Source organism: Ammospiza nelsoni, chromosome 9, assembly GCF_027579445.1.
Source record: "Ammospiza nelsoni isolate bAmmNel1 chromosome 9, bAmmNel1.pri, whole genome shotgun sequence".
NCBI lineage: Eukaryota > Metazoa > Chordata > Aves > Passeriformes > Passerellidae > Ammospiza > Ammospiza nelsoni.
Genome location: NC_080641.1, coordinates 30,695,254 through 30,714,170, shown reverse-complemented (window position 1 = coordinate 30,714,170; position 18,917 = coordinate 30,695,254). Strand labels below are relative to the sequence as shown.

General features: G+C 37.8%; 1 protein-coding gene across 3 annotated transcripts in view; it reads left to right on the top strand.

Moving 5' to 3' along the window:
• The window catches only part of TUT4 (terminal uridylyl transferase 4), a 45,348-nt gene that overhangs the window by 14,114 nt on the left and 12,317 nt on the right, over positions 1-18,917 (top strand). For all 3 annotated transcript variants that reach the window (XM_059477884.1, XM_059477883.1, XM_059477882.1), the window contains exons 4-21: positions 1,090-1,206; positions 3,220-3,397; positions 5,554-5,642; positions 6,507-6,558; positions 7,114-7,183; positions 8,113-8,239; positions 8,677-8,796; positions 9,174-9,395; positions 9,552-9,726; positions 11,072-11,814; positions 12,224-12,374; positions 12,935-13,021; positions 14,397-14,500; positions 14,870-14,927; positions 15,022-15,125; positions 15,494-15,583; positions 17,481-17,594; positions 18,717-18,794. In XM_059477884.1, the coding sequence (XP_059333867.1) occupies positions 1,090-1,206; positions 3,220-3,397; positions 5,554-5,642; positions 6,507-6,558; positions 7,114-7,183; positions 8,113-8,239; positions 8,677-8,796; positions 9,174-9,395; positions 9,552-9,726; positions 11,072-11,814; positions 12,224-12,374; positions 12,935-13,021; positions 14,397-14,500; positions 14,870-14,927; positions 15,022-15,125; positions 15,494-15,583; positions 17,481-17,594; positions 18,717-18,794 (2,679 nt within the window). The remainder of the gene's footprint in view (positions 1-1,089; positions 1,207-3,219; positions 3,398-5,553; positions 5,643-6,506; positions 6,559-7,113; positions 7,184-8,112; positions 8,240-8,676; positions 8,797-9,173; positions 9,396-9,551; positions 9,727-11,071; positions 11,815-12,223; positions 12,375-12,934; positions 13,022-14,396; positions 14,501-14,869; positions 14,928-15,021; positions 15,126-15,493; positions 15,584-17,480; positions 17,595-18,716; positions 18,795-18,917) is intronic.

Here is an 18,917-nt window from a genome sequence, read left to right as displayed (position 1 = left end):
AAAACAGCTTCCCTTCTTCCCCACCATCTCTGGGTGTTTGGCTGCTTCTTGCACACTTGGGGATCTCCCAGGGGCCACTCTCCATTTGTGTACTCCATCTCTGCCAGGCTCTGTGTCCAAAAAGGTGTTTCTTCTGCAAGTGTCCCCAACTCTGAGCACTCCAGAGCATCCATCCCAACTCTGAGCACTCCAGAGCATCCACCCCAACTCTGAGCACTCCAGAGCATCCACCCCAACTCTGAGCACTCCAGAGCATCCATCCCAACTCTGAGCACTCCAGAGCATCCATCCCAACTCTGAGCATTGCAGAGCATCCATCCCAGCTCTAAGCATTGCAGAGCATCCACCCCAACTCTGAGCATTGCAGAGCATCCACCCCAACTCTGAGCATTGCAGAGCATCCATCCCAGCTCTGAGCATTGCAGAGCATCCATCCCAACTCTGAGCATTGCAGAGCATCCATCCCAGCTCTGAGCACTCCAGAGCATCCATCACAACTCTGAGCATTGCAGAGCATCCATCACAACTCTGAGCACTCCAGAGCATCCATCAGAGTTGGAATAGCATCAGGCCTTGCTGGAGGAGCCCACCTTGGCTGAGCACAGTGATTGGGAAGTGGCTGTGTTCCCCAGGCTGCCTGGCCACACCCTTTCTAACTGGGCAGAGCCAGCAGCGTGTGACACAACAGCACAGCAGGACGCAGCTGAGCTGCTGCCATTTCCTCATCAGGGAAAGGCAGGGAGAGGCTGAGGTTTAGCCAGTAATTAAAAGCTTCACCTGACAGGGGAATAGCTTACTGGTCTTTAGGTCAGCCTTAAGAAGCATAAACTCCTCAGTCGTAATCTTACCTCACTGAATTTACTGAGAAATGTAATTCTCAAGTCATCCCACTTCCTTCCGTCACTCTCCCCTCTTGTCATACAGGTAAAAATCCATTTCTGTTTGTTTTTTGAAGATTGCTTAATGTTTGCAAAGCACCTTTACATTAAAAGTGTTACATAATAGTTTATTATTATTATTCAAAGAATTGAGTTTTTCAGGCACTACTGTTAGAAATACTGGTTTTAATCTATGGCAATTTTTCCTCAGCGCTCCCCAGAATACACCAACTGTCAGTATCTATGCAAGCTCTGCTTAGTCCACATTGAAAATATCCAGGGAGCCCACAAGCATATTAAGGAAAAACGTCATAAGAAAAATATAATGGTAAGTTAACAAAATTATGACTACTTTTTTCTTTCTTATACTCTTCTGTTTTTTTAATTTTGTTTTTGAAATCAAAATTTTTTGTTGTGTGGTTTGTTTTCTTTGATCATGTTCATTTAGGTGAAAGTTTGTATGCTGAGCAGAGATCTACAAATTTCTGTTTTCTGTTTAAGAGGAAGGGCTTGATGATTTGTCCAGGCAGAGAGGAAAGGACAGTTTTGGTCATTGCTTCTGAATTAGTGGCTCTGAGCAGTGAGCAGTTCGTCATGCTTTTAGTAAGAGAATGAAAGGTAACTTAGTTGAGAAATATGTATTACACAAAATATATATTCAGTTTTTCTGTTCTCTGAAAATAATGCCATTGGTAGTAGGGATTGGAGGTGGGGCTGGGAATGTTGGTTTTATGGTTTTTTATACTTTGGCTGACTTGTGAAGTTTAGAAGAGTTACAGGAGGGAAGGATTCAGTTAATTCATAATCACCCTGGGTTTATTAATGTACTTAATATGAAAAATAGTTCTAAGGCTTACAAAGAGAAAACCAGTTTCCTTGTCAGATACCATGGTGCTATGGTTTGCTCTAAAGAGCTGTTACATGCAAGAAATCCAATAAAAGGTGCACAGATTTTCTTGCCAGCCCATTTTTGTAAATGCTGATGAAGAGCTACAGATTACCCAGGATGTTGGATTTTGTCATTTAGATGGTTAAAATTACTCTTTCTATAACCATTCTCCAAAATTCAGTCAAATTACTTTCACATGTTTCCATGGATTTCTTGCCATACTTCTGTTTTTCATTAATGCTCTAATTCTAAAACGTGTGCAAGTCATCACCTGGAAGACTCCAAATGCCATAAATCCATTAAATCTCAGAAAGTAACATTTTTACATTATGGTCAGTGACTATTTGTAAAGCTTCTCTCACTGTCTCATAAATTGCATCATGCTTTAAAAAACAAGCCAGTCCTATGATTGATCTATAAATGCTTCCTTGCCATGCTTTCCATCTGGGCATGAAGATGAGAATTGAGCAATGAGATTTCTTTAGCACTGAATGGAATTCTGGAGGACAGTGAGCAGTTTCACTTTTTAACACTTACCCCAGATAGCTTTCTGTGCAGCATCATGGTGATACCTTTGTAACTGTCTTAAATGTTACTGCATAAAATGCTCCTGTTTCTATCTCTGTGAGATACATGGCAATCAAATAAACTCAGCAGCAACTGTGGTTTCCCAACTCAAGAAAAATCCTAATGTGATGACATAAAAAAACCCTATACTACTTTAAAATGCTCATATTCTTTCTTACACTTATTTTGTTCAGATGAGAACAGAAGAGTTGAGAGATGCAGCCTAGAACTAAAACATATTCATACTGTATTGTGTTTTCTTAGAGCATATTTATTTTATAGTTATTATTTATTTCAGTCATATCTTTCATGCATTTAATGAATTCATGGAACAAGAGGTTGTTGTGCTTAGTCCCAAATGACTTGATGCATCTGACATGTTCTTGCTGTTGGATGGGTGCACTAAATCCAGTACTTTCTGGAACCAGCTGTTTAAGCAGTAATGGGACTCAACTTATAAAATTTCCTTGGAGCTAGGAATACTTTTTCTGCCTTTGATAACTTTCCTTCAAGTAGAATCCACTCTGAAAAAATCCATGTGACTTTTCCAGCTCAGTTACTTTTATGATGTACAATTACAGCTTTTTATTTTCTTGGTTGAATTCTACTTCAGAACTGTCAGACAATGTGGTTCAGGAATGGAATACAAAAGATTCCCTCTCCAGCTGCCAGCTGTGAAATGACATTTTCTGTTTTAAACACTGAGCATCTGCTCTCATTCCTGGGACCACACTATTGTATTGCCAGTTAGGCCAGGCAGAGTTCCTGCCTTTGGAAGTGTTGGTCAGGACACAAACAGCAACCAGCACGTTCCAATATAGCAGTAAGAGATAGCCTTTCCTCTAAAATTGCAGTTTTTAACGACATCATCCCTCCATTGTTCAGGAGAAGCAGGAGGAGAACGAGCTGCGGGCGCTGCCGCCGCCCTCGCCTGCACAGCTGGCTGCTCTGAGTTTCACTCTCATCCAGGCAGCAAACGAACAGGGCATCTCAGATGAGGACTTCAGAGTTCGGCAAGAGATTGTAAATGAGATGGAGAAAATTATTCAACAGCCCTTACCAGGTATTCATAGTGTGCTCCATTTGCTTTAGGTGAAAACTTTTTGTTAATTTTATATATATAATTTTGATACCTTCGTTAATGGTGAATGAGTGCATTTGGGGTTAAATTATCTTGATAGTGTACAATATTAATATATACAGACTTTAATACATTCTGGCAGTGGATTTTTAAAGAATTAACAAATATACGAAAAGAGAAAAATATGATTGTGTTTATTTGTCCTTCTTTCAGATGTGTTTATTGATCCTTTTTAAGTGATGGGATAAGATAACAAGAACGATAATATTTGATATTTGCTTCTTTGTATTGATTTTCCCATCAGCTCCTATAGTTAATGCACTGGGAGTTTGTAATCAGATTTTTGGAGCTGCTGTGATGTTGACTTTGTGCTAACAGTGGTTTGGTGTTCAGTGCATCTGAACAGAAGAAAATACTCATCTCATTGCTGAAAAAATGTTTTAAATTTTTAATTTCATCTATGTTGGAGTCAGGTGTTGTTCTATACAGTCCATTTGTTTTAGAAATACCTTTTTTTTCCCTTTCCTCTATAAAAATACAGCTGTAGGAAAGATTTTGGTATGTGCAGGATGACCAGCTTTAGTTTTAGATGCTCTATGAAGTATCTGCTTAAACATAAGGTGCTGAATAGAATAAGTGTTTGTAGGGTAGAGATTTGCTAATCTGCTCTCTAGTAAGTGACTCCTAGTGCAAACTTCTGCTCTGGCACTCTAGGGAGTTTTCCACTCATAGTGGGAAGCATAAGACAAAGCTTTTTCACATAACATTTTTTACATAAATGCTCAGGAAAACTATTGTTACTTTGTCTGGCTGACTTGTTTGCACTGATGAGCTTCTGTGGAGGTGTAGGAGTAGTGGAAGGGGGAGTCTGTAATAGTAAATGACAGTTTGTTATTCTCCTTTTGAAAGCCAGCTATGTTCTAGTGAATGTGTTTTCCTAAGTTGTAGATTCAGAAAAATTTAATTCATGCACTGTGTAGAAAACATCTGATCTTCTGGCATGATTTTCTCTTAAGCTCACATTAGAACTATGCAAAAATTCTTAAAATATGATAAGCCATTGGGAGGGAATTGTAAATTGTTATTGTTATTAACCATACAGACTTTCATTCTGAGAGGGCTGCTAAGCAATGAAAATAGGCTTGAAGCTATGTATGTGTAAGACCTATTTTCTCTTTTAAGAGCAGTTTTGTTGATATTTCTGATTGCATGAGTTTGGTCAGAACACACATAAAGGAAGAAACACAAGAAGAACCCTCTTTGCTGTGAGGGTGGCTGGACACTGCACAGGTTGCCTGGAGAGGTTGTGGTCTCTCCATCCATGCAGATTTTCAAAACCCAACTGGACACAGTCTGAGCAGCCTGCTCTAAGTGACCCTGCTTGAGCAGGCTGTTTGATTTGGGAAGCATTGAGAACACTCTCATTTTTCAGCTGATTTAAGTATGGGAGATCCTAATTTCTATTACAGGAAAGTTTTCATGAGCAAAAATTTCATTGTAAATTGGGGTATTGTTTATGGAATCGGATGGCATTTCTCATATTATTGCTGAGTAGGTTCTTCCTAGTTAGTTTAGATCTGTTCTGCATCTTTGCATGTAACTGCATTAATTAAAACAGTGAATGGACACTGTACTCTGTGCCTTGGATTATATTGAAATTATGTTTATATACATATTTTGGAGGAAACTGTGTGTTGGAACTTGCTGATGGAATCAACAGATTGGTGCTACATACAGAAGTCTGTGAGGCATCAAAGAATTTTATAATTGGCTAAGAGCTGCAGTGAAATCAAGCTGTAGTTAACAAAAGCTGTTATATAAAATCCTACACTGAGATGGTGACAGTTATTGTTACTTCATAGTTAAATTTATATTAAAAACAAACAGAACTATTGCAAAAAATCTTTAAAACAGCTTGGAAAATGATGGACATTTGGTGGTTAAAGTATTTGAATTATTTATTTTCCTGTGATGCTGCGTTATGGAAATGCCTGCCCTTCACAAGCGTGAGAAGGGGGTTCAATGTTCATTAATCTGGGAATGCCAGTGAGGTGCAATATCTAAAGCAAGGTATGCATCATCCACTAAAGAAAAAATCATTTACTAACTGTTAAATAATTCTGTTTCTCTCTCTCCAGACTGTTCCCTGAGGATGTATGGCTCCTGCTTAACTAGATTTGCTTTTAAGACCAGCGATGTTAACATTGATATCAAATTCCCCCCTAAGGTATGTAGATATTATCTTGTATTAACTAAGACTGGTTTTTAAATCAAGCCCATCCACATTTATTTCTATTCCATTGCCTTCATCTTCTTTTGGGGCACATGGTGTTAGAAGAGCACAAAGTATCTAACCTTTGATTTGATGTCATCTGTGCTGTGGAGGAAGCTTTCATTGCTCTTTAGAGAACTTTAATTCTTGGGTGATTTTTTTTTGTTTTGTTTGGACAACCTTATGCTAGGCTTTTTCTACTTTTTTTTTTGAGTAAGCACTGAAGCAGTATGAAAATAGTTGGCTTGGCTAAGTGTGCTTCCATGAACTCAACATTCAGACTGTAAAGTCTTGTAGGTTTTGATTTCTCCCACACTTCTAAAATTTGAGATAAAAATGACATTCTTCAGGTAATAAAATTGTTGGTTCATGTTTAGTGATATTAGCAGCACATTCTTGATAGACACTCAACTGCTGCACTTGTGTTTCAAAATGATAAGGTGTTTCAAAATGATAACCTTTCAGAACTCCTGGGAAAGTCCTGACATTAAATTCTCTTGCTGTCCATTTCTAGCAGTATTCATTGATAATGAAATTGCTGAATATATGGCAAGTGCTTTTATTTATCCTGTTAATGCAGGACTAGAACAGAAGTGTTCACTAGAGCTTTAGGCTAAAGGAAAGTTGGCTGTGAGGTTTACTGGCACCTGTTTTCATGGTGTAGACAGGCACAGTTAACTTTTCATTAACACTGACAAATATTTTCACGTTTTTGAGGAACACAGAGTTACTAGTTGTGCAACTCAAGTAGTTTGAAATACAATGTAAAATGAAATATTAGTCTCAATAATGCAGCCTGCTCTGATTTTGTCATTGTAGATGAGTCAACCAGATGTTCTGATCCAGGTGCTTGAGATCTTGAAGAACAGTGGTGAGTTTTAGTTGCATCTCATTTCTATTTAACATTCCATCTGCTGCTTAGTTCTTTTTATGCTTAAATTTTCTGTAAACTTAGAAAAATTGATGGGTTTTCAACCAAAGTATCTGGGCTGTTTTTATGAATGTGATTTTTATGAACATCAGTGCTTGTGTGAATGAGAGATGAGAAGCTGCAGCAAGAGAATTCTCCAGTTCAGGTTGCCAGAAGTTGGGGCAGTAGTGTCAGATGCCAGAGCAAAAAGTTTTAACTTTTTGTATGATGAATTCTAGGCAGTAAACTCAAAAGCTGCTTTCCACTTGCATGTGTACATGAGTGAGAGCTGTTCCAAGACTTCTAAAACTTGTAGCCTCATGGTTCTGTCAGGAGCACAGCCTGACTGTCTCATACTGGTGATGAGCATCAAAAGTAACCAGAAAATATTGGTGCTGCTTAGCTATGCAGCACATAATTTGAGTTGTTACATAAATATAATAATTTTAAAGACAGATTTGGGAAAACTGTAAGAAACTTTGAAACAAAGTGTGTTTTTTCTCCTTCATTGCTTAGCTGTCTACTCAGATGTGGAGTCGGATTTCCATGCCAAAGTTCCTGTTGTCTTTTGCAAAGATGTTAAAAGGTATTTGTGACTGAAAAAAGTTTTTAATGAGCTACTATGCTTGTTCATACTAGGTGCTTGCCTGCACTCCTGACAAGAAGTATTACTGTAACATTCAGCTAACATTTGTATTAAAAGAGAATTGCTCATACACAGAAATGTAACCTAGAAAGAAAGCTACTTTTGTTTTTGTGCTACACAGAACTCACTGGGTGTAGGAATCTGACATTACCTTTTAGTTAACTGAGGGAAAAGTGGAGTGGTTTTCAGTTATTTAAAATTGTTGCCAGCAGTTTTAAGCCAAGGCTTTAAAAGCATTTTATAAGATACACATTGCCAGAAAGGACACATCATCTGACAGTTTCAGTAAATTCCTAAGACATAGCAACCTCCAAAATGAAACATGATTTCTTGACTGGCCAGAGGTATGGACTGAAGCTCTGGGGAAGTAAATGCAACAAGAGTGGGCTTGTCTTTTCCTGTATTTGTAACAGAATAGAAATAATTGTTCTGAGAAGCTAAAGGAAAGGTTTTAGAGAAGCTGTTTTGTGGGTTTACCTTAATGTAACTCTTAATGTGCAGCAGGTCTGGAGTATTAATTAATTCATTAGTTTGTTTAAGTGTTTGGAATGTAGACAGTATATTTGGTAATTGAATTGTGCAAGATAATGTAATTAAGTAATGGCAGAACTTAAGAGCAAATTCTTAATACTGTTTTGTATTCTTCACTGTAGTGATATTCTGTCAGTTCTAGATGCAGTCAGTAAGCTAATAGTAGAGAAAATGCAATTATATTCTGTAGCTTTTTGTTAAAAAATCCAGGTTCTTACATAGGGAGACCCTGATGGATGTTTTTATTTCAGGGGGTGTGCTGCCCCACCTCCCCCTGCCCCAGCACCATCTGTATCACAAAGTGATAACCCTTTATCTGTTCTGCATTGTGATTGCAGTGGTTTGACATGCAAAGTGAGTGCTAGGAATGACGTGGCTTGCCTTACAACTGACCTGCTGGCTGCACTTGGTAAACTGGAGCCTGTCCTGATCCCCTTGGTTTTGGCTTTCCGCTACTGGGCCAGAGTAAGTTATTGAAATATCCTCAATAGTTCTTCCTAAGCACTGTGTACACTGTCCTGTATAATGTACCATGAGTGTTTGTAGAAAGGACTTCATGCTTCACCCCTCCTCCATGTGTGAGATGCCACTGTACAATAGCACATTTCAGCCTTGACTGAACTTCTACATGGCAGCATAAATATGTCCCACAATCACAAAATGTGGTGAAACTGGAGAGAATAATACATGATAAGATAGTGTTCCTTAATGCACTGTGTGAATTGCTAGTTTGTATTCTGTCTGTACGTGACATGGCATGACCACTGCAGTTTCTGAGATGCAGCATTTTGTATTTCACTCTGGTATGTTTCTCACATTTCTTTAGTATTTGTCCTTTTGTAATAGATTGTAAACTAAAATTCTGGTGTTACATCAGAAAAGTAATTATTTTTCTCTTACAGCTCTGTCACATTGACTGTCAGGCTGAAGGTGGAATTCCCTCCTATTCCTTTGCCTTAATGGTGATATTTTTTCTTCAACAAAGAAAACCACGTATTTTACCGTCCTATTTGGGCAATTGGGTAAGTGATTTGGTACTTCATTATTAAATTGTTGGCATTATTTCTGTGTTCTGCAACCTCATAAAAATGCATAATTTGATTGCCAAAGAAAATGATAAATGAAATGCATTGGTACTTCATGCTCATGCGGATGATGCTTGATGATTCTGAAGACTTTTTAAAAAGGCACTTGTAGCAGGCTGTATAGTTGTGTCATCTGTGTTTTGGAGAAAAGGCAATTATTTTCCTCTTTATTTCTCTGAATTTCTGTCTCTGACATCTGTTAATCTTGTCAGGGGTATGAATATACCACAGTAGTCAGTGTTACATTTGCTGAAAACTGTTGGTTGTATGTATTATGGACAGTCTTGTTTCAGTGTCACTTTAATTGTTATTAGATTGAAGGCTTTGATTTAAAGAGGCCAGATGACCACCAGCTGAAAGGGGTGGAAGATGAAGAATTTGTAAGGTGGGAGTACAAACCACCCACAAATGGTGCAGCAAAAAACTCTGTTGGAGCAGAAAGCAAAGCTAAAGTTGAACAACAAAAAGGTGGTGGCAAGAAGGCAACGAGCTCAGAAGTGGACAACCAAAGCAATGCAAAAGAGAAACATGGAATTGTAAGTCCTGACTTTATCTAATTAAAAACCATTTGCTATCTCTTATCCCTGTTTTTTTTTATTTTTAAACATTGATGTTGGATGGATCAGGACAAAAAAAAAAAAGGGAATATTAATTTCTTATTGCAGTTGAGCATTTGTGTCCATGTTTTTCAGTCTCTCTTAGCATTCAAAACCCCTCACCAAGTTTCACTGGGGCAACTGTGGTTGGAACTTTTGAAGTTTTACACACTGGAGTTTGCTTTGGAGGAATATGTCATCAGCATACGGGTACAAGAGCTCTTAACCAGAGAGAATAAAAACTGGCCTAAGAGGCGAATAGCCATTGAAGGTAGGCTGATCCCTTCCCACTTCTGTAGTCATCCTGCTTTAGCATCTTTATTTGCTTAACTTGCAAATATGTTGCAAGGATCTGGACAATAAGTCTTTTAAATATATATTTTGTCAGCTATTTAGTCTCTTTAAACACAAGTTTTCTCTGTCTAAAGAGCAGGGAAAGTCATTGAGTTACAGAGCAATGTGTGGCATTCTGAATTGACCTTAAGAATAGAGAAATTGGGTATTTGAGGAAGGCTAAGAAACCATGTAAGGTGATATTTTTATAAAAGCATGAATAATGACTTTTGAACACTTTCTAGAGATGTTGCTGAAGTGGCTTATCTGTAACACTTGAGGCGATGGAGAGGACAAAGAGAATCATACAGACAGAGAATGAGGTACAGAGGTACATTGAAGGATGAGTCAATAAGGTACAAGAAGAGTGAGAAGGAAAGTAGAACAGATAAGCACTGAATTCTCGAGGCACAGGTTGAGTGGTGGATGTTGAGATCACTCCTGTGACTTTTAATTTCCTCTCCCAATTCTTTTCTTCAATTACTTTTAGCTAGAGTGTAGAAAAAGTAAGGAAGTGTTTATTCAACATGTGGGATGTAAGGTGTTAGGACAAATCATTGAGGAAGAAATGAGAAATAATTTCAAAAAAACCAGATTGTATTCTGGTTCTGACATCTGCTGTTATTGGGCTAATTGTGTTGTTTGCTTTATGTTTTTTTACTTCTCATTTTTGCCTTTTTTCTTTTTTCCGATGTTGAGTTTGTAGCTGATGTTATGAAGTAACAGAATCTCAGTTTGGTACGATCTTCCAGGCAAACTTATAGCAACTATGCAGGAGCTCTTTTTGCTTGGAAAGCATGTTTGATCTAGAAATCGTTAGGAAGGCCTAAGAATGGATCCTGGTGAGATTGGTTCATACAATCCTTACATTCTCAATGTTACTCTTAGACAAATGAATTTCTTAAGGGAAATGAAAATTCTTCTTCAGTGGAGGAAAAAGGTTCTGGCTGGCATCTATTTATTTTGCCTTTGTTTATTATAATTTCTAGTTTAGAAATTGGCCGTAATGTAATGTTGCAATATACCCATGGTTTTCTTTTTGAGTAACACTGTTTAGAATTGTTTATGATAGTCAGTCATTCATGGCTGCACTTGGATATGTTTTGTATGGAAGAATTTTGAAAAAACTTGTGGGTCTTTCATTCTCTAAGTATATCCACATACAATTCTGGATTTTAGTATAAGAACCTCCTTAACTGCCCTGTAAAAACTTAGGGATTTCAGCTGCTTTGTGAAATGTGGAAGTTAAAGATTACTAATTAAATTGTTCTTTTTCTTCCCAGATCCTTTTGCACTAAAGAGGAATGTTGCACGAAGTCTAAATAGCCAGATGGTATTTGAGTACATCCTGGAGCGATTTAGGACAGCATATAAATATTTTGCATGCCCACAAAGTAAAGATGGGATTAAATCCAAGCCAGATACCAAGAAAAAAGAAAAAGGGAAAATGAATAATAAGAAATCCACAAGATCTGAAGAGCCTGTAGCAAACTGTTGCCTTCCACAAGGGGAAAGTGTTGTAGATAAAGAAGTTACAGAAAGTGGATGTGACATACCAGAGAATGAAGTTGAATGTAATACAGTGGTAGAAGCTGTAGCCAAAAGATGTACTTCCCAGAACATGGACCCTTTGCTACTTTCAACATTGGACTCTAGCTATGATGAAGACAAAGAAGAAGCTTTACCCCTTATTTCCAATGAATGCTGTGAATTAAAGGAAAAATCACCTAAAGAGAGAGATGATTTAGAAATTTCAGTGTGTCTAACTGAGGATGAGCTCAGCCACCACTGTAACTGCAGTGCACATCAGCCTGATGACACAAATTCCAGTAATGAGTTTTCTGATGCTGAAAGCAGGCAGAGTTTGGTACTGGAGTCGTCTCCGCAGACAAAGTGCACTGGCACCCCAGCTACCTCGGCCAGCTGCAAAGCAGTGCTGGAAACCCAGGATCTCAAAGAGGAAGGCAGACTCTCAACAGAAGAAATGCATTATGTGTTTGATAAGTTTATTTTTACTTCAGGAAAAGTAAGCAGTGCTGGTCATGGATCACTGGGACGTTAGTTTGGGTATGGGTGGGAGCTCTGGCCTTTGTTGAGTACCTGCTATTCAGGAAACATCACACTGTGTGGCATTTGTGTTAAATGGTCTGTTTCCCTCATCTTGAGCTTTTTGATGTCCACACAAAAAAATCTGGATTTCTTTCTAGTTATTTGTGGGTTATTTCTGCCTTTCCTCTCCTACTTTCTTGTAGAATTCCCAGGTGCTTCTAGACACTGTGAGAACTAAATGCAGCTTGTTGAGAGGTGTTCTGCTCTTTGTAGAGGCTCTGTTATTGTTCATATGTCAAATGTTCTTGGTTGCTTGGAAATGTTAGGTCTGCTGAACTGTCTTCAGTGCACAAATAGAATTTTTCTTTTTTTTTCTCCCCAAAAAGCCACCAACTATAGTATGCAGCATCTGCAAACGGGATGGACATTCCAAAAATGATTGCCCAGAGGATTTCAAGAAAATTGATCTAAAACCACTACCACCAATGACAGACAGATTTCGGGAAATACTTGATATAGTGTGTAAAAGATGTTTTGGTAAGTTCAGGAAGTGTTTGTGCTCCACTTTATACTATGATCTGTAACCTGGAAGAATTAAAAACTCTAGGGTCAAATTACTTATTTACAATTATTCACAATTCAGTAGGAAGAATCTCTTCCAGGTGCCCTAGGCTACAAATGGATCAGCATTTTAATTTTCAGATAATCCATGGCTGTGATAACTTATAACAGATTTGAGAAACTGATGTAATATGGGATTTTTCACCAGGTTTGTAAAAAGCTGCTGGTGTTCCCAGGAATCAGGCTTTGGGCAAAACTAATTTTTGTGCTTATTGAATTCTGTGGCATCTTTTGAGGGTGCTGTTGTGGGTTAACCTTGGCTGGATGCTTGGTGCCCACCTGGACACTTTGTGGTTGAAAAACTGGATGTTTTGAAATAAAATCTGGAAGACTCTAATGATTTAAAAAGAAAACCACAGATTTAAGCAAAGCAAACACAACAAAAAAAACCCCCATCCAATCTTTTAATTAACTGAAAACAGTTCTTGAGGTGCTGAATGTCACGTCTGACTGTGTTTTAATTTGTTTTTACTTAGATGAGTTATCCCCTCCTTTATCTGAGCAACAGAACAGAGAACAAATCCTGGCAAGTTTGGAGAGATTTATTCGAAAAGAGTATAATGGTATGTAACCCTAGCTAGTGATTCTTGAGAGTGCTTTCTTCACTCATGTTGTCCAGAGCATAAAGATGTGGTTTATCTCATTTTATTTTCCTTGCTTGAAGCAGGGGCATCTCTTTTCCTTCCATTTGTAAAGCTGTCTTGCAGACTTCAACACTGAACATCCCTTCTTGCTATTCCATGGAAATGTCCCTAGAGTGGAGGAAGAGCTGCCAGAGCAATAATGCAATAATGCAAGCACAGGACTGCTCCAGTCAGGCCAAGAAGAAAGTTTGGTTGGGTTTAGTGTTAGCTTTGGTTGTGGGCCAAGGACTTTTGTTGCCTAGTCACCACTGCTTGAGTATCTTAGAAATCCTAATGAGTTTTTCTTCACATCCCTTACATAAAACAAGCAAAAATGTCTTACTACAGGGATGGAAGTCAAGGCACAGACATGCCAAGTGATTTTTTTATAGGAGGTGTAAAACAGTGCTAGAGCCAGGTACCAAACCCAGGTCTCCTGAATGCCAGTCCATGGAAGGCTGTTCTGCTGTAGCTGACCTGTGATCAAGGAATTGGGAATTCTGTCCATTGGCTGTGCCTCCACTTCCTGGCAGCAGCTGAGGATTGAGACCTGTTACAAAGCCTTGAAAGACTTAAGGTTTCCAGTTCTATTAAAGTTTAGGAAAAAAAGCTGTGAATAAGTGTTAGATCTATTTTCTTTACGTTCAACTGAAATTAATGCTTTCTTTGCAGTTAGGAAAGAATTTGTTTTAACATAGTTTTGCCATCCAAGAATGAAAATACTTAGTAATATCATGTTTCAAACAAAAATGTAAACAAAGCAATTGGGAAAGAATGTTCCATAAAGTATTGTAATCTTACTGCTTGTGTCTTCTTCAAGAATATGCTATAATTACAAAAACTCATTGACCAAATTTACCTAGTCATAGGAGAAATATGCAACCTAGATAAACTCTGAATGGAATTTCAGAAATATTATTTTGGCTACCCTAGGAGTAGCTCTGTCTTATCTGTGGGATAAAGCTGTACTGGTGACTGGGTTTGCACATTATTTTGATTTATTAAAAGCGGGAAAATGCAGTTACATACCACAAAACATTGCACCACATTTAGAGATGCCATTTAATGATTATAGTAACTATACTTCAGTCATAAAAAATACGTAAAATATCCTGTCTTGCTTTCTGTAATAACTTCTGAAGTGTTGTGCTTCCTCCTTTATCAAACCTGAAGTCTTTGAAGTGACAGTGTAAGTTCTCTCTTTAAGCTCATTTTTATGGGCACCTGCACGTTGCAGTTAAACAATATTTTATACTAAGCACTTACCATTCAACTGTAAAAGAATTAACTTTTTCTTGTCTATTCTTTTGATCAGACAAAGCTAGGCTTTGCTTATTTGGCTCCTCAAAAAATGGATTTGGGTTTCGGGACAGTGATCTAGATATCTGCATGACATTGGAAGGTCATGAAAATGCAGAGGTAAGAGTTTTGAAAGTTATAAAATCTGCTATTTTACATTCAAAGATTCTGTAAGGTTTTTTAATTCAGTTAAGATTTCTGCACATAGGAAAGGTAGGATTTGCTAGTTGCACTCTGCACAGCTGAAGCAAGATGCAGCATATTTTACTTTTAATGCCTTATAGACACACAGTGTAATATAGATGTCCACAAAGAGCATATGAGTTTGTGTAGATTCATGTGCTGGCTTAATGCTTGCTCCTTTTTTGACATTTCAAAAATGATTGGTACATAGACTTTTCATCTATGAAATATATGTGATAGTAAATGTGTTTGTTGGAATAGGGTCCATGTTTTAACATCTGAAGCTGTGATCTTTGTTTTTCCTAGAAATTAAACTGTAAAGAAATAATAGAAGGTTTGGCAAAAGTTCTTAAGAAGCATCCAGGTAGGTGCTTTAAATTATGATTTGTTTTGCAGTTAGCTTTTCTATAAATGTTGTTAATGGAAATGTTTTATGTACTAAAGTGTTGCTTCCCCAGGTTTGAGGAACATCTTGCCTATAACAACAGCCAAAGTGCCTATAGTAAAGTTTGAGCACAGGCGGAGTGGCTTGGAAGGAGATATCAGTTTGTACAATACACTGGTGAGCATCTGCTTGTGTCCTTTTGTGTTCAAAGAAAGCTTTTCATTCTTTCTATTTCTTTCCAAATAACCATTTGAGGGAATAATTTTGAAGCCAGAATGGAAATGCTTTTGAGTGTTTGTGTTTTTCTTCTACATTATTTAAATTCAGTGGCCCACACCCTCAGCCTGACCCAGGTAGCTGTGTATGGCCTGATGGCAGAGCAGGGTACAGCACAGGAAGTCTTGTTCACATCCACCATGATGGCCTGTGTGCCATCATGAATAATACAGCTCATTCCAGCTTTCACCTGACACTGTGAAATTGCACAATTTCTTACATAATTGGCTCACCCTGACACCAGTTTAATTTTTTTCCCCTTTCTCCAGGCACAGCATAACACAAGGATGCTGGCTACCTACGCAGCTATTGATCCTAGGGTGCAATATCTGGGCTACACAATGAAAGTTTTTGCAAAGGTAATATAAAAAGAAGATATTATTTGTACAATACAGTGTTTTCTGCTGCAGCCACTGAGTTTGCCTTTTGCCAATACCAACTGGAATGGAGACAGTAGAATGCTGTTGATATGAAGTGCACTTTCCTAAGCTTACTGTGCTCCATCAGACTGTGTGTGTCAAAATCAAACCCTGGTACCTTCTGCTATCTGTTGGAAGATTTCTGTGTAAGAGAAAGCTGATGAGAGGAAAACTTCCCTTTTTTTCTTCCATTTCAAACCAGCTTCAATTATAACAAACAAAAATCCCTCCCAAACCACAAGCAAAACTGGAAAAATTGGTAACTGTAAGATGTAGGGGTATGTGAATGTGCATGAGTTTCCCAAGATTTCATATCTGAGGCCAGCCCAGACATTACTGCTGCTTTCTTCTGGCACACTTGCCTTGTTTGAATTAGTATAAAAGTCAGGAATAGGTAGGTATGGGGTGGTGAATGAATGCCTGAGTCTCAATGTGCCTAGGACATATACTTACTTGACTTTAGGAGTTTGGAAATTTCAGATCTCCTGCACCTTTTGTAATGATATTCTGTCAAAATTTTATATTATACAGCCTTTCGTAATTGAAACGTGGCATTGCTTTTTATTCAAGTTGCAGTATTAAATACAGCATATCCAAAGAAAGCTTAGTGGAACTGGGGCAAATAAAAAATGGCTTATAGAGATGGTGAATCATGCTACCAGATGTTCATGTAATAAAATACATCAAGATGAATAAAATAACTTGGTGCCAGAATGGAATGGACACGTTCATTATACTGTCACTGAGACTAGCAATGATTTTTTTCTTGATGTGGTCACAGTAGTGCACAATATTGCCATGTCTCTTCGGTGTCCAAATTAAAAATGCCTTGTATTGATAATAATGAATCTTACATTTTTTGGTAGCATTGCATTCTATTGTGCATGTTCTAAACATACTACTGCAAACAAGAAATATGCAAGTTTGGGATATACACTCCTGAATGTAAATGTATGGAAGTATCTTTGTAGCTATACAAATACTCTGTTTTTAAGCAAAATGCCTCCTCCTCTGTTTGCATTGGCAGAAAACCCAGGAACAGCTGTCACTGCTGCTGCTAATGTGAAAGTAATTTACGAATCCCTGGTTTTTCCAGCCCTAGGAGGTTAAAAATGCCTTGTTTGATATGACACAGGCTCGAAACACAGGATAGCTTAGAAGCAGGTGCTGTGGAAAGGTTATACTGTAATGAGATGCTGAAGCATAGTAAGGTAATTCACTGATCAAAGTCACAGAAAGGCTTGGGTTGGAAGGGACCTTGAGCTCATCTGGCTCCAACTCCCTGACTTGGTCAGGGGTGTTTGTTTTGTGCTGTGTTGTGCAGGCTGCACCATGCTTTAATTAGATATGTGTGTGTTTGCTAGCAAAATGCCACATGTGGCCTAGACTGCCAGTGCAACCTGGAAATATTTGCTGCTAATGAACTATTTTTTTAAAAGGGGACAGGGAACCAAAATAATAAGGAATCATAACTCATGCTGCAAGAGCTGTTTCTAAGGAAAATTAAATTTCATGGTATTGAAACCTGGGATTTATGTTTTGGGAGTCTGGATTTTTGGAGTTTTTTTTTCAGTTTGGCACATTATAAATTTTTTTAAAGTATTTTGGCTATGAAAAGCTTTTCTGTTTTTATGTTAGACAAATTATACTATGGATTTGCCAGATGGCAGTTGACTCTTGGGTGTATTTATTTTTCAGGCTTCATAAAACAATTTTTAATTATGAGGTGAATGCATTTGCTGTTACTTATGGGGTTTCTGTTTGCTCTCTGACACAGTTGTTAGTCTTGAACAGTGAAATGTATATTCAGCATTTTGTTTAAAATGTATTTTTTCAGCGCTGCGATATTGGTGATGCATCCCGTGGTAGTCTGTCTTCGTATGCCTATATTCTTATGGTTTTGTACTTTCTGCAGCAGAGAAATCCACCAGTTATTCCAGTTCTTCAGGAGGTAGGTTCAGAAAATGGGGTTATGAAAATAGATGCACTTTTTCTTCAAGCCAAATATGAGAAGTCTGGGATTTTAGGATCAAAGGGGATGAATGAAATATGGGGCCCTTCTAATCAGCAGGCTCTTAACTCCCTCGTGGTTAGTAGGTAAAACTGACCAAGAAAATTAGATCAGACCTGGGAGTCTGTTGTGCCTAAGTTCTGCTATTACATTTACTTTGGGATTTTGGTCTTATGGTCATATTTATATGCTGAACAGGATAGAAAATAATTGGCAGGTGGTATGGAGAGAAGGGAATTGTAATTATGAGACTGCACCAGATGCTCTTGAAATGTGAGTCCAGTTCTTCAACCAGTTATTGTCAGAAGCATTATTTATTGCTCAACACTTTATCTGTAAGAGAAGAAGTTTATTTTATTATTTGATGAGGAGAAAATAAGATAATGGATGCTTTGGTGCAACTTATAAGAAATATTTCATATGTACCAGGAGACTTTACTAGGAAAACAATGTTCTGCACCCCAGTGGTATGGGTGGAGAGAATATAATTATTCAGCTATCTGCCTCTTCCTGGATACACTCTGGAACTCCCAAGTACCTCTGAAAATTATCCCTTTCTTCCTCTTTTGGTTTCTTTGTGCAAGAGGGAAATTGGTTTAAGCATTGCTGTTGAGACTTATGGACTTTCCTGCTGATCTTTAGTATCTGATACTTTAGTAGTGGTTGGGGGTTTTTATTTTACTGCTACCCCGAGAGTGCATTTAAATAACAGCGGAATTTCCTCTTGGCTGTGCTAAAGTCAAAATGTAATAGAAGTCACATAAAGTCTCCTTAGAGAATCAGTGGGCTAGAGAGATGTTGGAATCTTGACAAGGTAATTCAGTCATGTTTTCTTAGTTGCAAGGAACAAGTAAAAATGAAACATCCAAATATTTTGAGAGGTACAACAACAATGCAAAAAGTCTTTCAAACTTTTTACCGATGGGAAATTCTGTCTGTATAAGAAGTAATTGTTAAAATGAAAGTATTTATATTTTTATATGATTTTTTTACCAAAAGAACTGCAAGTACTTTACAGCAACTTTGAATCGGAGCAGTAACTGTCATTCTCTGTTCTGGCAGATATTTGATGGCAAACAGATCCCACAAAGAATGGTGGATGGATGGAATGCTTTTTTCTTTGATGACATGGAAGAATTGGTAATATTCTAAATCCAGAAGAGTAACTAAAATTTAAACCTTGCTTTTCAGGAAAAGTAATAATTTTTTTGATTAATTAAATTTCCATATCCATGATATTGCAACTTCCCAAGTGAGTCCTGT